This window comes from Galendromus occidentalis, unplaced genomic scaffold (genome assembly GCF_000255335.2).
Source record: "Galendromus occidentalis unplaced genomic scaffold, Mocc_1.1 scf7180000075612, whole genome shotgun sequence".
Taxonomy (NCBI): domain Eukaryota; kingdom Metazoa; phylum Arthropoda; class Arachnida; order Mesostigmata; family Phytoseiidae; genus Galendromus; species Galendromus occidentalis.
In genome coordinates, this window is record NW_003803602.1 from 2,326,726 (window position 1) to 2,346,588 (window position 19,863).

Here is a 19,863-nt window from a genome sequence, read left to right on the forward strand (position 1 = left end):
GCTTCGCAGCTTTCGAGCCGCTATGGCCCATAGACAGCGGCGCTGATCACAAAGTTATCACGTTGGTGATGGGGTTCGCTCTCTCGATATTCTGGACCTCGCGAGAATTCCGGAGGGTCGAATGCCGATCGTAATTAAAGGTCAACCAAAGAAACTCGGTGCAACGATAAGCTCAAAGCATAATCAGGCGCGAGATGGTCGTCCCCGTGTGACCGCATGGGCGCCTCAGTCCAAATATACGGAAGATGTGTCGGGCCCTGTAGGGAGGAATTGGCCGTCCAGGAATCGATGAGGGCATCCTCCGGTTCTCTACGCGCGCCGAAGGCCGAAGACCCAGCGATGACAGGCGGAAGCCGTTGCTCATTTCATCCGGATTCAGGACTCGGGGAGCTCCGTCGAAAGTATCGTGGAATCCGCATATCCTGACAGGCGCGCCAAAAGTTCCTCCAGGTAGTGACGGAAAGAGTCTTGTGGAGCATCTCTCGCAAGCCTCCAGAGCAACAGCTCCTCGTTCGATTCAATGATGTGCTTGAAATCATCTTACTGTTATCCCCGCCTGATCCTGGTATTTTTCCCTCAAATCCCTCCCGGGAGGAGAGTTCGCTGTCTCGTGAGGCGAATTTGGCCCACTCACGGACGACTTCCCAGAGGGGAGACGGACGATTGATTATACCCAGAGCGCGTCGTCGCGTCCACTGGACACATGAGCGCGACTTCGAGGCACTCTCGCTCCGCAGCGGAAGCGACCGCAACGCATCACATTCGATACACGGCTTCGAGAAGCTCGTACTCAGTGAAGTTTCGATTGGCACGTGCATGTTCTCCACACAGCGCCGCCGGAGCTCTACATTCTATTTCGTGCACGAAGACTGCGAAATAGAGTCTGATAATCATGGGACTCAACTACGCGGCTATGCTTTCCTACGGAGCTCTTGAGGTCAGTGTTGATCTATGGAGGTCACTCGTAACATGCAGCGGGAAGAACTTCCCAACCATCTCGTCCCGGTCCTCTCGCTGTAACGGGACATACTTCTCCTTCCCTCCAGAAAATGCAGAAGTCTGTGGAAATCAAGGACCCGGTACTCCAGGTCGTGGTGGGTTAAGATCAACTGAATTCAAGGCTTCTGCGTGAGCCGACATCATTACTCGTTTTCACTCAGTGAGGGGTAATCCTGAAACCCTGTGCGATTCTTTCCAGGATTTGAAGCCGGTCAAAGATAGTCGTTTCAGAGCGTACCTCTGGGATGGAGTGGAGCAATTCAATTGTGAGCTCATTCTTTCAAGCCGAACCAGCGAGCACTAGATGTATCGCTTTCGGAGGAGACTTAACTAGTAATGTGATAAAAATTATTCTCTCTCGAATAATAGATGGGATGATTTCTTCGCAAGCCATCCCCCCGATCAAGGACAAATTGAAACCGAATTGTCTGCTCAAGGTGAATACTTTCAGTCTGACGGTCACGAAAGACAGGTGGGTCCCGATCTCGACATAACATAAAAAGGCGAACGACATGAAGAGCTCGATTTATACTTCGTTTTTCGAGAGGTTCCCATGCTCCCTCGGAACGTCGGGGATTTGGTCGTTGGAGCCGCCTCAATATTCTACCGTCTCCTTCCTCCAGACCGATAATAATTCTCATGGACTGCGAAGTCGTCGCACTAGCGGAAGATGTCGGCCAAGGTCTCCTGAAAGTTGACGAGAGTCAAAAGAAAGGTGTTTATACTTGAACACGCTCGATGTAGAATTTCGTCGGTGGCGGGAATCTAGGACGATTTTCTAATCAAGTCCCAACCAACAGAGCTACCAACCGACCCGAAGCCCGACGTGTCGACTCCCGCGAAAACAAGTCGAGTCCTCCCGCAGGGAAGCCCATCGACGAGGGCGAATCTCTTCCCCATATCTGCGGTTAATCCTTTCCAGAATAGATGCACCATCCGGGGTCGGGTCACCAATAAAGGAGAAATAAAAACGTGGGAGAAAGCGAGCGGCAAAGGCAAGCTCTTCTCCTTTGAAATTCTCGACGACAGCGGTGAGATCCGCGTGACGGGTTTCAACGAGCAATGCGACAAATTCTACGACTACATCGAACCGAAGAAGGTCTATTACATCTCCGGCTTCCAATGCAAGGCCGCCAATAAACAGTGGAGGACGACGAACAACGAGTACGAGCTGACTCTGGGCAAATTCTCGAACGTGGAACTGTGTACCGAAACATGCGACGATCTCCCGGAACAGTTGTACTCTTTCGTCGCGATCTCGGACATCGAAACTCTTCCCGCAGATCAAATGATCGATGTCTGCGGTATTCTGAAAAACGCCGGCGAGCCTCAGACTTTCAATAGGAAATCCGACGGGAAACCGTTGACGAAACGCGACGCTTTCATCGTGGATGACTCAAGAAAAGTAGTCACGCTCACCCTCTGGAATGACGCGATCAGTAAAATAGACCGCACGGATCATCCAGTGATCTTGATTTCGAAGGCTCGCATCACCTCTTTCAACGGCGGCTTGAGCATCGCAACCAGCGCCGGATCCGCCGTGGAGATCGATCCCGACATCGATCGCGCCAAAGAACTGAAAACCTGGTGGGCGAAAGAAGGCGAAAGTGGAGAGTTTGAAAGTATCCAGGGTTCCGGTGGTGGTTCCACCATGCCTCAGGAATATGTAGACTTCGAGATGATGAGCAAACGCGGCGAACACCTGTCGGGAGTCCAGGATAAGCCGCTTTACGTATGGAATCGAGCCACGATCACAATGTTCAACAAGGAAACTTCGATGTACAAGGCGTGTCCCAACGAGAACTGCATGAAGAAGGTGCATGACCAAGGCGACGGAACGTTCTCCTGCGAAAAGTGTGCCTCCTCCGGCCCGAACTACAAATGGAGACTCATACTGAAAATGGCCGTCGCGGATCCCACGAAACAGTTGTGGTGCACAGCCTTCAACGAGGTGAGAGAAATGGAAGGCCCTTTGCTTTTTCAGTGTCTCCGCCCGGATAACCGCTCAGTGCCCACTCTTTCCGCAGAAAGCTGAGCAAATCCTCGGCGTCACCGCCGCAACACTGGGAGACTACTCCGAGAACAACCCAGACGAAATGGATAGAATATTCTCCGCGTCGATGTTCAAGCAGTTCCATTTCAAGTTTCGTGGTCGCATGGAAGTTTTCCAAGTGAGTTCCGCCGAAGTAATGCTCGGAGTTCGCGACGCATCTTGCTAAACTAGCATCCAACAAGCAGGATTCCCATTGATCTCCTTTCGTTTTTCCGAAACAGCCATTTCATTCCCCAGGATGAGCGCCGCTTCCAAACGGCGGTCGTGGAAGTTAAGGAGATCAAACCGTCCGAAGACAGTCAACACCTGGTCAAGGATATTTCTGCCTTGGCAAAATTCCTCTGAGGCTTCCAATTCAACTCGGAAGCGGAGTTTAGTAGATACAAACAGGTATCGCGAAGTTTTAAAGCTGTAAATTACATCATTGGTGTTTTTGACTGACTCCAGTCCAAGGTATATGAAAAGGAAGAGGCCTCTCGCGCGAGTCCCGATATTTCCCTCTTAATTGATCAATTGAGAGACTCTTCCACCGGCTCATGATGGTAGAATAAAAGGAATCGAACCAGATCAGTACCTTATCTAGCTTCCAACTCTCTAATCCGCGATTGAGCTCATCCAGTAGCAGACCGGACAGATCTGCGATTTCACCGCCTCCGAGGTCAGCTCCGGAAGCTCTTGAGGCCCCGTATCCTGTTTCGACCGAAACTCCCCGCACGACGCCGACGGCTCGGCGATTCTTCATTCGCTCAGTTGAGATTCTCAAACAGCATCGGAAATCGGAACTCCTGGAATTCGCGGTTGAAGCATGGCCGCTTCGTCGACCATGCTTTCACAAGGAAGCTGTCCTCGGCAACAAGAGGCAAACGTCGCGGTCCGAGACGATTGAATCTCCGAGGTGCGCCGGTTTACTCTCGGTATCCTTTTTCGGACGAACCGAACTTGAGGAGTGACGCAAAGATCATGTGGAAGAGAATCGTTGTTGCTTTTCATGGATGACTTCGCCATTGTGATGTCCCCGTCTGGTCAACCCGAGCCGCATCGTGATGAGCCTGGCGTTGAAGCTCTCAGGAGGGAGCCGATCCAGGAACCATTCAAGATCGAAGCTTTGGGAGTCGGAGGAAGTGAACCAAAAATCGCCGCGACCAAGTCTCCTCTTCTGCGGGCTGCTTTGCGAAGATTCTCGCCATTTTTGGTGGCGATGGCTGTAATCGTAAGCTTATACTGCATCGACAATGTGGCGGATTGGGGTTTCCCAGAATTACAGAAGAGAATGGGAATGGGTCAAACCCAGCCTGTCGTGACCGATTACTGTCCAACCTACTCTCTCGAACCTCTCGCGGCTTGTGCTGATTGCGATACGAGGGGCTACACAACACAATTGAAATTCTTCATCAACGACGCGGAGCTGAAAAACAATGCAACTGCCCCCCGGGCGAAATTCACGCAATCGGCGAACTTCAATCTGACCCTCGGGACGATTCCTCGTTTTATGATCAATTTCTTCGTTGTTACTCCAATAGACACGATGACATTATCTCTGCAGCTGAAAGAGTTGAAACACGATAAAATACAAGCTATGTGCGGTTTGACCCGTTTCCCGCAGACGAAACGCTTGGCCGCCATGATCGATAAGGCACCGCTGATTCTGAGGAGCGAGGAGAAGAAGAGGAAATTCAAAAGAGAACCAATCACAAAATTCTTCGGAGCGATCGTCGCTCTATCGAACGGTCATATCAACAAGACCAGCATTTCACTTATAATGAGTCCAAGTGATTCTTCCGAATTGATGTACTGTGATGCGGCTACATACGAGCAGGCTTTCGTGATCAAAAAAGTGCAGATGCATCTTTTCTCGACGGATGGAAGGGAGTTCGAGATACCTCCACGAATCAAGTTCATAACAAAGTGTGTTTCGTCATGAGCACTCATAAAGTCCGATGTTTGGTCCATGGCTCTCAGTTTTTTGCTAATTGGTGTTTCGGGCCGGCGTGATCTTCGGAGGCTCTTCGGGAAAGTTGAGAGGAGGCGACAAGACTCTTTTTTCTTTCCATCCATCCATGGAGCGATATATCTTGCTCCTTCAAACGAGACGTATCCTCCTCCCCTCCCTTGGAGAGTCTATCGACAGTTGTTGTAACCAGGTTTTTCCCACGAGCCTCCATCACAAACCCCGCCTCAAGAGTCGCTCGCGATCCGTCTAGGTATGCCCGCGTTGTTGTGAGGCTGGTCGTTTCCATCGATTTCCTGAAAAGTGTTACAATGAGAGATGCAGTACAACAGTGACTACGATGCTCATCTGAGGCTGAACGCTCACCGGAAGCATCCCGATATTGACATCTTCAGGAGAAGGAGTTGTCGGAATTTCCTGCCGTCCCTCCGAGCTCGGCTTCCGACTCAGCACGATGCATCTGAACGATCTGAGGAAGTCTATCCGACGTATTTCCCATGGAGAGGAGGAGATCCTAGCCAGAGCCAGATCGACACATGATTTGCATTTTTCGATTTCCTGTGGATTATCGGGATATTTTCATAAATTTTCCACCAGGACACCTGATTCGGAGGGGGGAGGTGCGGAAGCCGGATCGGTAGTCGAAAATCCAAGTTTGGACGCCCGCCGTGATCGACGCAATCGTGGAAGTTCCCTCACCTCTTCCGCAACGCCGGTATTACACGCCCCGGATATATGCTGTCGAACCTGGTAATAGTGGATAGAATAAATATCTAAGACACCACTATCAGACCGATCCCCTGAGTTCTGCGATCTGAACTCGGGAGGTAAGGGGGGTAGAGCTTGAAAGCCTCCTCCCCGATCATGCTCAATGAGGTTCTCCATCCTCCAGATACAGCTCGATGGTGTAATTAGACGGATATTGGAGCCAAGACGTAAACTGCGCTGCACGCTCGCACTCACTTTGCTCGAGACATCCTGGATCGCGGCTTTGAACTGCGAAAAAGACTCCCCTGAGTATCATGGTTCTGCCGACCCTCGAGGACATTCCTCAATCTTTTCGCGCCAATTTGACATGATCAAGAATGTCAGTTCATGACCGTTCTCACATCCGCGTAAGTTATCCCAGCGGTCATGTTCTGCGACGCCGCAAGAGTTAAGCACAGATCCCTTGGCTGATCATCAGCTGAAGCCTTGAAAATGACAGAATTCCTCTCGATATTGGTGCATATCTGAGCTTGAAGTTCTTTGACTGGATCCGCCTGAAAAGTGAAGTTAGGCATTAGCGCATCAACGATTCGGAGACGATATGATTCGCGAGATTCGACTCCCCTCGTCCCGCTGTCGTCGCTCACCGGAGGCAAGCAACTGAAGGAGACCGCTATCTTCTGTAAAAAAGAGAGAACATCGTCAAGGAGCTCGCGACCGCTGGAGAGCTCATCTAGATCCTCGATCGCTCTAAACAGCTCCGAAAGGGGGGTCATTCAATCAAGGAAGAACAGAGATCGAATGATGAGTCCGATGCTGTTGACCATCACAGGACCTACCTCCTCCATTGTAGACGAGCTGTCGATGCTGGACGCATTGAAACAAGCGTGACACGTTTTCAGGTCTCTGGGCAGGAATACTTTCTAACGAAGAATCACAGCAAAATTGAGAGCACGTCGAGGTCACAGTGGACGATTGAGACTGAACAATTGAACAGTCCGAGCTCTCAGCCACGAACCTTCAGGACGGGATCTTCCAAAAAATTGCAGGTCTTCGCCAGGATCTCCTTCGGGCTTAACTGCGAACGAGGATTTCGAGAGAACCAAATCACGCCTCGTGGTGGGAGACTTTTAAATGAGTTTACGATATATGCATGGGAAGACACGGCGCCGCAGAGCCCGTCTTGCCCGTCGGTGCTCACTTATCCTGAGTTCCTTACCGGGGATAGGCATGACTTGATTTTATCGGCGATTTTCTCAATCGGAGCATCAGGCCACAATAGCAGATTGTCAAGACACGTCCGACATTTCGTAACGATTCGCTAGAGGAAGAAAATTCCATTGTCATCCGAGCCTCAATGCGTTCCGACCCTTATTTCCCTCATGGACGCTTGCATGACTCAGAGCACGTTTCGAAGAACCTCATCGAAATGTTCGTTGCACACTTCGTCGCGAGTCGTTTCTCGCAGAAGCTCGTAGTCGTAGGTGTGCTTGTAGGTTCGGCGTATTCTGCCCCCGAAGAAGGACGTCAAAACCATAACTTTGTGTCCGATACGAATACACGCTCTCCGCGCATCCAGGAACTGAGGCAGAGAGAATACGATCAGAGGGTAACCAGTTCTCGATACCGGCAGATTCGTCAAGGAGAATGCGACAGCCTTGGGAGACTTGCACGCCAAGGGAAGTCGATTACGCTCAGGACAGGAAAGTCCGAACCTCGACCGACGAAAGTCATGATCATTACCTCATCGAAAGTTGAACCGTTCTCCTTGATACCGTGCGCTGCCAGGCATGTGTCGCACTTGACTTGGGCATCCAATGACTGTAATAGCCGTCATTTTTTCCCCAAAAGGGGTGAGGCACACAAACAAGAATGTTATCAGCGGCTCTCCACCGAATATTTTTGACCGCGGAGTTCTACATAGATTAGCGACAGCTCCCCCCTTTGACCGGTAGGTCTTGCTCGCCTCTGAGAGCGACACAGTCACAGCCGAGGCGGCATGCTCAGCTCACCTGACGATCGGGCAGGAAAGAGGAACGACAAAGTTTTCGCAGGAATTCCTTCGAATTTTTCTGTTAAGAATTCATAGAGGTGATATGAGACTCCAGACATGAAGTTCACCTGATTGAATATTTTGGGATCAAGGATCACATCTTTGGGCAAACTCACCATCGGTCGACAATCGTAAGCCATTCTGTAGACTGTCTGGAAAGTGATAGGGTCTTGCAGTGATTTTCGTTTCGCGCGATTTAGAGTAGGTTGACATTTCGACGTCAATTCGCCTGATCAGAATTCATACCTTCTCTTCCTCCTCTCCGGCAATACCAATTGGGACGTTCCATTCGGCGACGCACTTCCGACATTGTTCTTCTGAAACGCTGTACTAGAAGGGGAGAAAACTTATCTGGGGATTGATAGCTCTGGAGACCTACTCCCTCGCTTCAGGAGAACTTCTCCGGTCCGATGGGATCATCCGCTCCTCCCATGAAGGCCACCGCACTCAGAGATGTTTCCTTGAGGCATACTCACAATGTTATTGCTGTATCGGTACGAGCACTGCGCTGATGCCTCGCTCCTGAGTTTCTCCACCTCGACGGCTCTCACAACGGCGGTTGTTACCTCTTCCTCCACTTCCTGAGCACATGCCACCGACAACAGAGCATATATGACACATAGGATCATCGGTTCTATTCTCTGACTCCTCGAATCCGTACCTCACGACAAGTGAGCTTAAGAATTGCTCCGGAGCAAACTGTTCTGCATTCGTGCCACGCAAAATCTACAGGGCAGCGGATCTCGATCATCGATGTGAATCTCTCAGCTGATCAAACTTTCGCCTTGATGCCGCCAACGCAAGCCACCGAGCTAGCGTCCGCGGATCGGTCTATCTGTCTACGCTATTCCCTCGCAGACTTCTCCTGACCCCAAAGATTTTCGACTCATTGAAAAACACCATGTGACTGATTTATTAGTCCTGCATCACAGATACGTTGTTCAGGCCTGGGTATTCGAAGTATGTTCCCATCGGAGCATGCATATGCCGTGGCCGATGCTCCTGCGATCCATCAGGATTCGCTAAACGAAATTGAAGCGGTCGGCGGCCTATCGGAGACTCCCTCGGACCCATGGATTGAATCGGTGTGGGAAGTCCCTGGCGGGCACACCCCTGAAACAGGGGAAGCGAACCAAGGGACCATCAGAGCCCCCTGGGCCCGCTTTTGATATCCGTCTCCTTTCTCGAGAGTCCAAGTCTCTTGCTGAATACACGCTGTTTCGGGAGACACCGGACAGGGGAGGTTGAATAAGCGGATCACGAGACACAGTCGTCGTCGGAAATCGGAGAGACGAGGGCAGAAGGCTACTGGCTCTCAAGTCATGATAGAACGCTACCAGAGTATCTAAGCCAGCTGGTTCGACCGGCTCGATGAAGCCTGGTGAGCTGATGAATATTCAGCTCCGAGAAAAACAATCTAAAAGTCGGTTCACGTGTCTACCGAGATTCTGATGATTCTTCCCTCCCTTCAGGCAAAGCGGGAAAGACCCCTTATGGAAAAGAATGTGGCGTGTATTCAGTCTCTCGAAACGAACCCGCGGAATGAGTGGGCTGCCTTGATTTTTCAGACTCCGACGAGGTTCTCTCTGTCGGGCGAGTCGTTGCTTAGGGGACAGCTCACGAGATCTGTCCCTCAATGGGCGGCAACGGCTCCCCGAACTTCATGCTCAGAGTCGCTCCGGACTTCGATGAGGCAGCCGCGACTCTGCCGTGGCTCTGGGATTGTACGTCGAGTAACACGTTCTCGATTCCGCGCATCGTAGGGTAACTTTCTCGATTCCGCGCATCGTAGGGTCTCGCCACCCCATGCAGAGCAGGTATCATGAGCCTCTTCGGGGCTTCGTGGCAGCATGCAATTCGTTCGACCATCATCGACGTAGTATAGAGTGTGATCTTCCAGCGAAAGCTGTCCCTCCTGAATCAGAAACAGCGAGCGAAAATGTTTGGTCGGAGGAGCGTATGTCCGATCGAGAGCGAGCAGATATCTGGGAAGCGCCCACGTGCGCTCCGGACTTTCTGGTCCCCTGAGAACGAGAGATGGAACCGGCGAGCGAATATTCCTAACCAGAGTCAAAGACGGAGTTCTGGATGGATGGCTGCCGGCAACGACCGCTCCTCCGGCAACGACAGGCAGCAGACAACTGCCGCGGATGACGCGAACAAGCGAGCGAGCGAGCGAGCGAACGAACACCGCATGGACGAGCGAGTCGACCGACCGACGAGCGAGCGAGAGACACAATCTTGGAGGCCACCGCGCGCGGTCGAATGTCTCTCCATCGGTGAGAGGCCAGCCAGTCCCAAACCTTCCAGCCACGCCGACACACGACCAGTTTGTAGTGCAAACCCGCGGAAAGTTCCAGACAGTCATTCGTACAGTTTCTTAGCGACGGAAAACTCGCATTGACGGGAGATTCGAAGATCGTGACGGTGTTTTCACCAGATCATCGAGGCCGAGGAGAACGATCTCTAGGAAAACGGTAAAGTTCCCTGCTATCAAGCTTGTCATTGACATCAGGCTCAGGGGAAGCAGCTCGATTGTGGATTCAATACGCAAGAGGGTACCCCCGTCGAGGTATTGTGTCGAAGCCCGTAAGGACTCGGGACCCTACCAGGCAGGAAGCAAAGCAGAGGCGCAGCGTGAATCTGACCGCGACACAGATTGCGTCGAGTCAAGATCGAGGAAAACATTCTCCAGCATGGTCTCCCTGGGCGGCATCCCTTATAAATTGTGCTCCAGACGAATCCACTTTGGCTCGTTTCTCCCGCTGCCCCTCCCCCTTCCATCAGGCTCCGAATACTTCAAGGAATATCCGTAGAGACCGGACGAATTCCGGACTAGCGGCGGGGATTCAACTCGAGAGCGGTGAGAATCGGAGAGGAAACCTAACGAACATCCCACCGTTGACGTCGCAAGCTCCCGATCACTCAGCCCTGCCCCTCCGAAGTAATTCATACCGAGAAAATGAAGACAGTACAGGCTTGTGAGTCAAGGAACGCGTCATCTTGCCAAAAGAGAAATCGTTCCGACGAAACCGAGGGATATTCTGGCGTTCAGCGAGAGCTCGAATCGGGGTTCTTTTCTCATGGTTTCCTCTATGGATCTCCCCTCCATCAGAGAGCGCTCGCAATCTGACAACGAATATTAGAAACCGATGATAATCCTGGTGGACACAGGGAGCGACGCTTGGCAGGAAATTCAATTAGGACCGAATACACGCTCCCGGTCACGCTAGCGGCTACCATCATCTCCACTTTAACTCTATGTGGATTGGTTGACGACAGATGGGGAACCCTCGGGTACCTTTCCTCTATCGAGTCCCCCGGAGGTCCTCCGGAGTGGACTCTGCTGGCGAAAACCTCTGACGTTCGTTGGGAGATCGTGTCGGATCCTCGAGGGCAAGCAAAGTTAAGGTCTCGCGGGCTTTCTTCTCGCCGCTGAAAGATCGGAACCCCGTGGTAGCTCCGGAGACGACCGAACTTTCTTTGTCTGAGAGGGTACTAACGATATCAACGACGATACCAACAAGCCTCAAGACGTCATGAATCAGAAGAAGCGCTCCGAACGATTCTGTCATTTCGGGATCACGTATCGATGGGGGTCGCCTCGAGTGATTCGAGCGAGAGCCGAGACCCGACATCCGGATCATATTTCGGAACAACCGTGGAAGTTAATACAGATGGCAGCTCAAAGTCCCGCTTTCCAACACGAAAAACGTGTTCTCGGACTCGCTCGTTGGATAAGGCTACGAAGAGGAATTTTCTTCTTGCGAGCTGGACTCGGAATCACAGAGTGTTCCATTTGGCATATCCCGCTGGAATATCGACCCATTGAACCTGAGACCTACGGATTTACTCTTGGAAGACATGTCGCGCCCGGAAACCCGTGGATGCTCGGTTCAACCTTTTCGAAGATTCTCGGAGGAACCTACTACGCTCCGTGATTCCAGCGGAGTGGCTTCCCCAAGTACGGCGGCCACAGAGCGCTGCTAGAGAACGGAATCCAGGTCGAACGGATTGAGTCTCATGTTGCTAGGATGCTTATCAGCAATTTGCCTCCGTGTCAACTCTTTGCTGTTCACGGGTCGGCCACCTAGTCGTCATACGGTTAAGCGCTCCGGGGCGGCGAGCGAGTCGCTCACTCGATTGCCACTCGCTGACTAATAATGCCCGTCTACGCGACAGGCCAAAAGAAAACTCGACCGGGAAACCGCTATCGATGCAGTGGAGTCGGTCTTGCGCGGCGAACGGAAGTCTAATCGAGGCGATCCCAAAAAGGTTGAAACCGACCGTAGTTCGCACCGAAATTAACAGACTCTTCAAAGTCCGATTCTGCGTCGAGTAATGGCACGGGGGAACATCGCAACCCCGTCGACGGAAGAAGAAACTACTGAAGATCTCCAGGAATCATTAATCATTACGAACATGTGAAACTTGAGAAGTGTGACTACTCCCATCGATCTCTACCGCTCCCCTTCGATGAATGATTATTATCGGCAATCGAAACAGATGTTTCGTTGCCATTGTTGACAATTCTCGGGTAAGCCTCCCTGGCTCGAATGTGGCCCTTGTAGGACGAGTTCTCTCTCATCATAGCCCAGTTTAAGACGCTGCCAGGCGCTGCCGGTGAACAGTGTGCTCGTGGAGACCACATCTAGAGCTTCTGGATATGAGCCCTGAGCGACCGACTCTGTGAGCAAGCTAGCGAGCCCGCCGGCCCGTCGGCCAACAGACATTCTCTCAGTGTTTCTGTTAGCACCGTGCCAGTCGATGCTGTGTCTTGAGGATATATCCCTTACCATCGAAGCGGAATTTGCGAAGATCGTCATGCCTTCACGGTGAGGAAATCTTCGAGCTTCTCAGAGAGGAAGCAGAGGCTTCTCCCTCCCACCTGGGATACGTCGTAGAGTCGGAGCTAAACGTCGATGGTAATTGTGAATGGGATGTGAGCTTTTCCGAATTTTCTGAAAGACCGGGGAACTTTCTCGCGTGGATCGAGGGCTCCGAAGCTTCGGTGGCGACCCGCGCAGGATACTTTCGGCACCACTTATGACTCGATGTCGAGTTCGCCCCATAATATCGGCTCATTCGTATGCGGGACCCCGGACCGGCAGAGCACAGACAGAAGATCGGTCCCCGGGTCAATCGAGTCATCTGCTGTGAAATCTAGAGGTGATCGGGAACACCCGATCTTAGCGCCCCAGAGTGAAGCTCGCCACGCTGGGAAAACATATTGCGTCGTTCTCTGATCGGCTGTAGCAGTTCACTCACCAGCCAAACTCGTGAATAAGCAACATTGGACTAACATATCCTTGAAAATATTCTCGAATCAGCGGCTTGCTTAAAGCCTTTGGATGAAGAACTGACGAAGAACTATCACGAGGCCTTCCAATAGATGGGCGGCAGCTGGTCGACGTGATTATATTCCACGATCGTAGGATGCCTCCGTAAAATCGAACCTTCAATCTCGAAAGTTTTCGAGAGCAGGATTTGCCGATTGGAGAGCATCTTCTTGAAGACGCAATGATTTTTGAATAAAATCCCTCAGACATCAGTCTCGGAATCGGTTAGGGAGGAAATTCGATCGTCCGGATGAGAGATATTCAGCAGCTGATGAGTTCACTCGTGCATATCTGCTCTGTGGGAGAAGCGCGACCAGGACCGCCCCGACGAGAGCAGAATCGGTTATCCATCTTCAAGCAAATCGTAAACCATGACGTGTGAAACCATCTCGCTCCGAGTAAGGTGGTGAATGTTTACGCCAGAGGGTTCAGGCCTCCTAGCTGCGCATCAACATAAACGCAGGCTCTAGTTCGAGACGGAGGAGGAACGAATCGCCAAGGAAACCCAAGGACGAAGGATGCTGGGTCATACGAAGAGTTTCTAGGTAGTTCTCCCTCAAATGGAGCGTCCGGGCAACCAGTGATCCGATGTATGACGGATAGCCTCTGGGAGGGATCCTACGCGTGTCTCCGCTAATTGGTTTCTTTTAATTTTCTTCCAGATCCACAGCAGGCTCGGGATACCTTGTCGAATAGAATCGAATTCGAGATGGATTTGAGCTGGAGCACGTCGACCAGTCGAAAGACGTCGCTCCTCGAAGACGAGAACGAGCCTAATTCCTTGATGATGGACTCGGATGTTACTCAGCATTCCAGTGAGTATGCACGATCATCCGGGGCAACTCTCGAAAACAGAGTGTCGACAGAACCCGTACCCTTTTAGGCAGCGTCTCCAGTAGGAAAACTGTTCTCGACGAGCAGTAATTCCGTCCAATTGAGTCTCGTTAGGAGTTTCTCAATGGTCCGGCTGAATGGGCCGTCGGGATCGCTGTTGCCTATCAGTAGCAGGGTGGAGCCGACCAAAGCTCGTGCTGATTCCTGAATCGCTCGGAAACCCACTCCTTTATGAAGAAATTTGAATTTTCGACCGGACGAGATCACTACCCGCGGGAATCCTTTTTTGGGGTGGTGGCTGAGAACATTCTGTGACCGAAGACAATATTTTTTCCAGTGGACTCACTCGATGAATTCAACTCAGACGTGGAGCTGATCAAGCTTGAGAGATCTCGTACGATGCCAGTGTCGGCCCTATACGCCGCTATGAGGCACGCCGAGGAGGCTCAAGCCGCCAGTTTGTCCAATGGTGAGTCGAGGCAGCCTGAACAGCTCCAATCAACCCTCGCGACACCCTTGTAGCCTGAAACATCGAAATTATGCAGCGGGGGAGACGGGAACGGCTGAATGGTGTCAAGTCCTGATACTCGTGGAGGGAATCGAAGGATTTCTTGAATTTTCACGTAGAGATAGTCTTGGCGCGGAGTTTCGGGGGCGAAGCCCCCCCACAGCTGTACCTACACGGAATCCCGAGCTTTCAATGCCTGCATAACTCTATTCGCGCAGCGCTAATAGGGTGATGAGTAGCGAGTAGCGTGCGGGCCATGAGTCATGCGTGCTCGCTGCGAGTCTCGCAAGGAAGACCGGTTGGCTCATGACTTGGGGACCCACCTCCCATTTGCGTCGACCCCACGAAAGCGAAGCAGAGCTTTGTACGAGACCCTGAGAACAGTGTAGTCGTGATAAGTGTTGTGATGTCATGAAAGCGAATGGGGCTTCTGCAATCCCATCGTTCTCGCTCATGGGCAGCACAGTCTCAATTCTTGCTGTGTTTTTCGGAAGTAAGCAGGATAATCTTCGCGCGAGGTGGAGGTTGTATTGTTGAGTGATTAGATAGATCGGGATCAAAATTCGCGTTGTGCATGCTCTAATGTGCGGAGAGCTTCCGAATGTCTCCTAAAATGTCGACTTCTGCAGGACGATCATTGTCTATGGGTTCGCTCGGTTCTTTGTGGGACCAAGAATATAAACAGCGTGCCAGCGAGTACAACAAGGATGTAAAGGAGCGCCAGCCCATTGCGGAACGCGAGGATGGTCAAAGCCCTCAGAGTCAGACGTTTCGATTGTGAGTAATACGGAGCCGTTTCAATATCTCTATTTCCTTTGACCGATGCCATTTTGGTGGAAAGCTGATGCAATGACCTATCGATTCCTCACTATGGACTCTGAAATTAGGCGAATATCTTCCAGGCACTCTCCGATACCCGAGGAAGATTGCAGTTCGGACGAGAGCATTACCTATGTGTTCATGAACCCTTCGACGCCGAGTCCTTCGACGAACCCGAGCACAATCCTTAGGAATCGATTCGAAGACGCATCCCTAACGGTGAATTTTCGTTTTTGGATAAAGAAGAGAGGGGTTTCCGCTCATCGCTGAAGTTCTTACTCGCTTGGCCGGGAAATCGGAATCCGCGACTCTGCTCACTTCTTTCAGAGGAACAACACATTGAGAGCTGCAGCCTCTAGTCGGAGCATCGCCCAGCAGCCCCGAACTCTTTCAATGGATTCGATCGACGTCGAGCAGTACATGAATTTCATGAACCGACCTGATGCGGATCGCGATCAGCGTCGTAATAATGTCGAAAGCCCGCAAACCCTGAAGGAACGGAGGAGGAGGCTCCATAGAGGTGAGTCCTCGCTCATTGGAGGACTTGAGGGAAAATCTCGAAGTTTTCTCTTCACGGTCGTTTTTTTTCCTTTCTCCTCTCTAGAGAACTCCGGAATCCATATTGAGAGCACGGACCAGGAATATCCCGGAATGGAGCAGACACCTTACTACGTCGAAAGCGCCACAACCGATCCAGAAACAGGACCCGACCAGTCACCGAGGTTGTGGAACTATCTCGATAGGAGACCCCGGCTAGATTCAGGGAGCGATTACGATGGTATGCGTCTAACTGTCGAATTAAGAATGATGAGTTTCCCGTTCGCTTAGGTCTTTTCTGCATTTCATTCATTCACATGACCCTCCGACAGGCAACGATGCTTCGAGTCGATCGGGAATGTTCCGGTCTCCCTGCTCAGCTGTTCGACGTGTCTCGTCGAAAAACCGCAGGAAGCCGAATAGAACCAGGGTGATGGAAACCCAGACAGACGACGAAATCACCGGCTACTCCTCTCAATCGTCGTCACCGAGTTTCGCAAGAAAGTACGTCCCGTCGAAGGTGAACCCAACGATGATGAGAGTCGACGCAGAGCTCCATACGAATTCTCCCTATATTTATCCCCCCGTTGCAGAACTTTTCCCAACGAGAATTACGCGTTGATGAGGTCATTGACTTCTGGTGGACCTTTCTCGACGGCAGCGCAGCAATTAGCCAGAGGGAAACTTGAGCCTACGGTACACCTCCTGACCGAAGTGGTTTCTCTCATGAAGATGATGATGTCGAACATCCCACAGAATTGCCAACAATGTCATAAGTGCCAATGCTCTTCGACTTGCACGGAGAGACCGCTCGGGAAGCGGGCGGAACGACCTGAAAGACCGACGACTCTGAATTTATCCGCGTAAGTTCCGTGAACATTTCCGTGAGTTCCGTGGATTTCGTTTGTTGATCATAACCGGGGGCTCGGAAAATGAAGTTCCTAGAGCTCTTCCCACTTTAATTCTCCCCGCTCTTCCATGTAGATTTTCAGACACCGCGAGCAGCGATCCCGAGCCTAGTCCCGCTCCTATGGCGGAGTCGCTCTTCAGAGAAGGTTTCCTGATCGAGAGGTTCAAGCAGTCCCGTCAGGACCGCATCGCGACTTGCAGGAGTCCGAGCGATATCGCGTCCTGTGCATCAGATACCGAGCCCGACTCCCTGCGTATTTCGGGAGCGTCGACTCCCACGGATGAGTTCAGACCGTTCCCGAACCAAGCGCTGATCGCGAGAGAAGCCATTCCGAAACTGGAGAAGAGCTCACCCACGTAAGGTTCCAACTCGAGCTTCTCCGCCGCTTTGAGGGAATAGGCTGTATCCGGCATTCGAGCTTTTAAATTGACAGGTAGCTGTAATCAGCCTGAAATTCCAGCGAAACGGCCGATTCCGGCATCAGCGATCGTTGGGAGTCCCAGGGCAGCAGCTGCGATTCATCCACAGTATCACGCAGAGCGCGGAGTCGAGTCGTGAGTATCTCCTGCTTCTGGCATGTCTGTTGAACGCCAGTTCGATGTTTCTGCGCTCAGCGATCACATTCTGAATGTTTTTGAATTTTGAATCCAGAGCTCGGAGTCGATCAGCGGCGGTCCCTCTTCGCTCTCATCGACTGACACCGCAGATTCATCCTTGCATTCCGCAAGTCCAGTTCTGACGCGATGGGCCCAACTCAGCGCCGAACCTGTCCGGACGAGCACCCCGGTCCAGCCCGCAGACTGGAGTGCAAGTGTTGAAAATCCGAACACGTCCACGGAGACGAGCGTCTCGTACAAAACCTCCCGATCTCACTTCTCACGGAATCATTCGATCGAAGATTTGGAGCCTCGGAAGATCACTAGGCCCTCCAAACTAGCGATGAAGTTGGAACGCGAGAAAGAAGATTCGGAAACTTATGAGAAACGGAAGCCCCTGGATGAATTGAAGAAAAAATGGCATACGCCCTTCGATTTGATTCCAAGCGACAAATTCCTCCCCCTTCCTACCCAGACACGCCTACGGTGCTCACCAGAAGTCCCCACATCCGCTACGCTCTGACCGAATAGAAGGGCAGAGGATCGGCGGAAGATCTCTGCACCGGGAGGGCGCTTCGAGCTCATCTAGGGGTAAACATCGGTAGCCCGGATAGCTCGAGCTCTCAGTGTCGGCTTTTACTCGAGATCGCCTGATTGTAGGTCTCTATCGCGTAGCACGGTTCACCTCCCAGCCCACCGGATATGACAAAAAGGGCGTGTGTAGGCCCTCGCATTGACTGATGAAGTCTGTTGTACTTAAAGTAGCATTCAGACTCGATTGAAGCTAGCAGCCATGATTGTCTTGCCCTAGTCAGATTAGATTGGTTATCTTAGAAGTATATAAGTCTGTACACTGACTGTTTTGATCCCACTTTGCTGTGCAAGTTCTTCAAATACGCTGAATTATCTCGCATGGTCACCGATAGAGGCAGAGCTCCCATAGCCTGATAATAAAAATGAAAATAGATTCAAACATCGCCGTTCTTGATTCTCGTTGGATCGCGAGGGCTCAGGATTGGAATACGGGATCGTATCCCTTGGTTGTGTCATATGTACAAGCCGCGAGTCCTCCGTCATGGATAATTATTTCAGCGGAAAAATATCTGTCCGGATCCCCAGGAAACGGAAAGTCCATCGAAAATGCCGCGGACATTGCCGAAATTCGATTCGTATCACTGAGAGAGAGTTTGGCTGCGGTCACACCTGCTGGTCATCGAGAACGGGGTCTGCAAGAAGAGAGCCAACGGTAAGGTGAAGCCGCCATCTCTCTCAGCAGAGACTCTCGAGGTTTGAATGTCACGCATCCGATGAAGCCTATTTTTTAATCAGGCCGACATTTTGATGAGAGACAATGACAGCTGTGTTCGGCCTGCCTCTAGTCAGCTGCTCGGCGACTCTCCGATTGCTTCGTTGTTCAACGGTTCAGTCAGCGCAGCGTCGCGCGGTCGGTTCGTTCGGAGAACATCACTCAGAGAGGGTCGAGATACGTCGTATCCAGGCTGAGAATATGAACCGCACAGCGCCCCGTTCGCCTTTGTGCAATCTGATCATCGTTGCACATCAATGACCTTCAAAGGCATCATGAATAAAGCGACCCAGCGGACGGTATGTTTAATTCGATATCATCACAAGCCGTCTTCTCTCGTCATCGTCGGCGATTCCGACCACGGGAGTGGTCTGAAGAAGTCATGCTATTAAAATTATCGTGCGAATCTCGCGGGGTGTGCGCCGATCCGATGATGGAGGGAAGAGAAGGCTTCCAGACTTGGGGAAGATTGCCGCGGAGTTCCACAGGCACGTTGCAATGATGCCTCTCGGTCAGAATTACCGAACGTTTGCCTTCGAGGTTCCGTCAGAAGCCCACTGTTTTCACAAGCTGGCAGTAGGCGGACGGCCCAGAGGAAGGATGCGAGGGTAAGTATAGAAGGCGAGGTCTCTGAAGCTGCAATTACCTACAACCAGCCGACGAGCGAACGAACGAAGAGCTGGCAACTAGTACCGCCATTCAGCCTCAGTGAACACTCATCGTAACCTTTCCACTTTGACGCAAATGTGGCGGCGGCCTCTTGCGGTGCGCCAAAGGTGTTCCCGTAATCGACCTCGACCGGAGCACTGACCAGCTACTCTCATTATTATTTTCTGTGGGAAGCAGGTGTAAGAGTGTAATGAGTGACTTTCTTTCTACTCGTTCTTCCTTGCTCGCTCGACTCTGTCCCGCCGACTCTGCTAGAGGTTGCGCTCATGGAACACTAGATTCAAGTGTCGTTCTCCAGTGAATAAGAAAAGAGCGACACTGCGCCACCGCAGCGACATCGACAGCAGAACCGGCACCGTCCACGACAGCATCCATGTGGTTTCCCATGTCTGATGATCGTGCTACAGGATCGTGAGAATTCACTGTCAAGGTAAGTCTACAGGACATTCAATCACTGAAGGGCCGCCGCTTCGGGGAGCTTCGTCGAGCCAGTTTGGGACTCGAATGTTCGACGACGGGATCCTCGCTCCATGCTCTACGTTTCTCGCCGGAGTCAACCACACATGAGCATCGAGAGCCCCGAT

The 19,863-nt window shown here is 51.7% G+C and overlaps 3 protein-coding genes across 3 annotated transcripts; 2 read left to right on the top strand and 1 right to left on the bottom strand.

Moving 5' to 3' along the window:
- Positions 1-827: 827 nt before the first annotated feature.
- LOC100901235 (replication protein A 70 kDa DNA-binding subunit) lies at positions 828-3,570 on the top strand. Its single transcript, XM_018640440.1, has 8 exons — positions 828-937; positions 1,047-1,094; positions 1,199-1,265; positions 1,369-1,471; positions 1,623-1,714; positions 1,800-2,950; positions 3,027-3,170; positions 3,290-3,570. The coding sequence occupies exons 1-8, from the start codon at positions 893-895 to the stop codon at positions 3,395-3,397; spliced, it is 1,758 nt and encodes a 585-aa protein (XP_018495956.1). The 5' UTR covers positions 828-892; the 3' UTR covers positions 3,398-3,570.
- Positions 3,571-5,306: 1,736 nt separating this feature from the next.
- Positions 5,307-8,390, bottom strand: LOC100901376 (uncharacterized). The gene is made up of 14 exons (XM_029112043.1): positions 8,238-8,390; positions 8,008-8,091; positions 7,878-7,913; positions 7,721-7,780; positions 7,451-7,529; positions 7,129-7,298; positions 6,928-7,029; positions 6,727-6,786; positions 6,548-6,631; positions 6,356-6,388; positions 6,110-6,262; positions 5,964-5,996; positions 5,700-5,747; positions 5,307-5,558 (listed from the first exon to the last, which is right to left on the bottom strand). Exons 1-14 carry the CDS (start codon positions 8,388-8,390, stop codon positions 5,307-5,309), a joined length of 1,347 nt encoding a protein of 448 aa, XP_028967876.1.
- A 1,007-nt stretch (positions 8,391-9,397) lies between these two features.
- Positions 9,398-18,231, top strand: LOC114828336 (uncharacterized). The gene is made up of 12 exons (XM_029112044.1): positions 9,398-9,485; positions 13,763-13,915; positions 14,272-14,403; positions 15,072-15,219; positions 15,345-15,480; positions 15,589-15,781; positions 15,866-16,039; positions 16,131-16,302; positions 16,350-16,661; positions 16,783-17,064; positions 17,169-17,262; positions 17,360-18,231. Exons 1-12 carry the CDS (start codon positions 9,398-9,400, stop codon positions 17,825-17,827), a joined length of 2,352 nt encoding a protein of 783 aa, XP_028967877.1. The 3' UTR covers positions 17,828-18,231.
- The last annotated feature ends 1,632 nt before the right edge of the window (positions 18,232-19,863 follow it).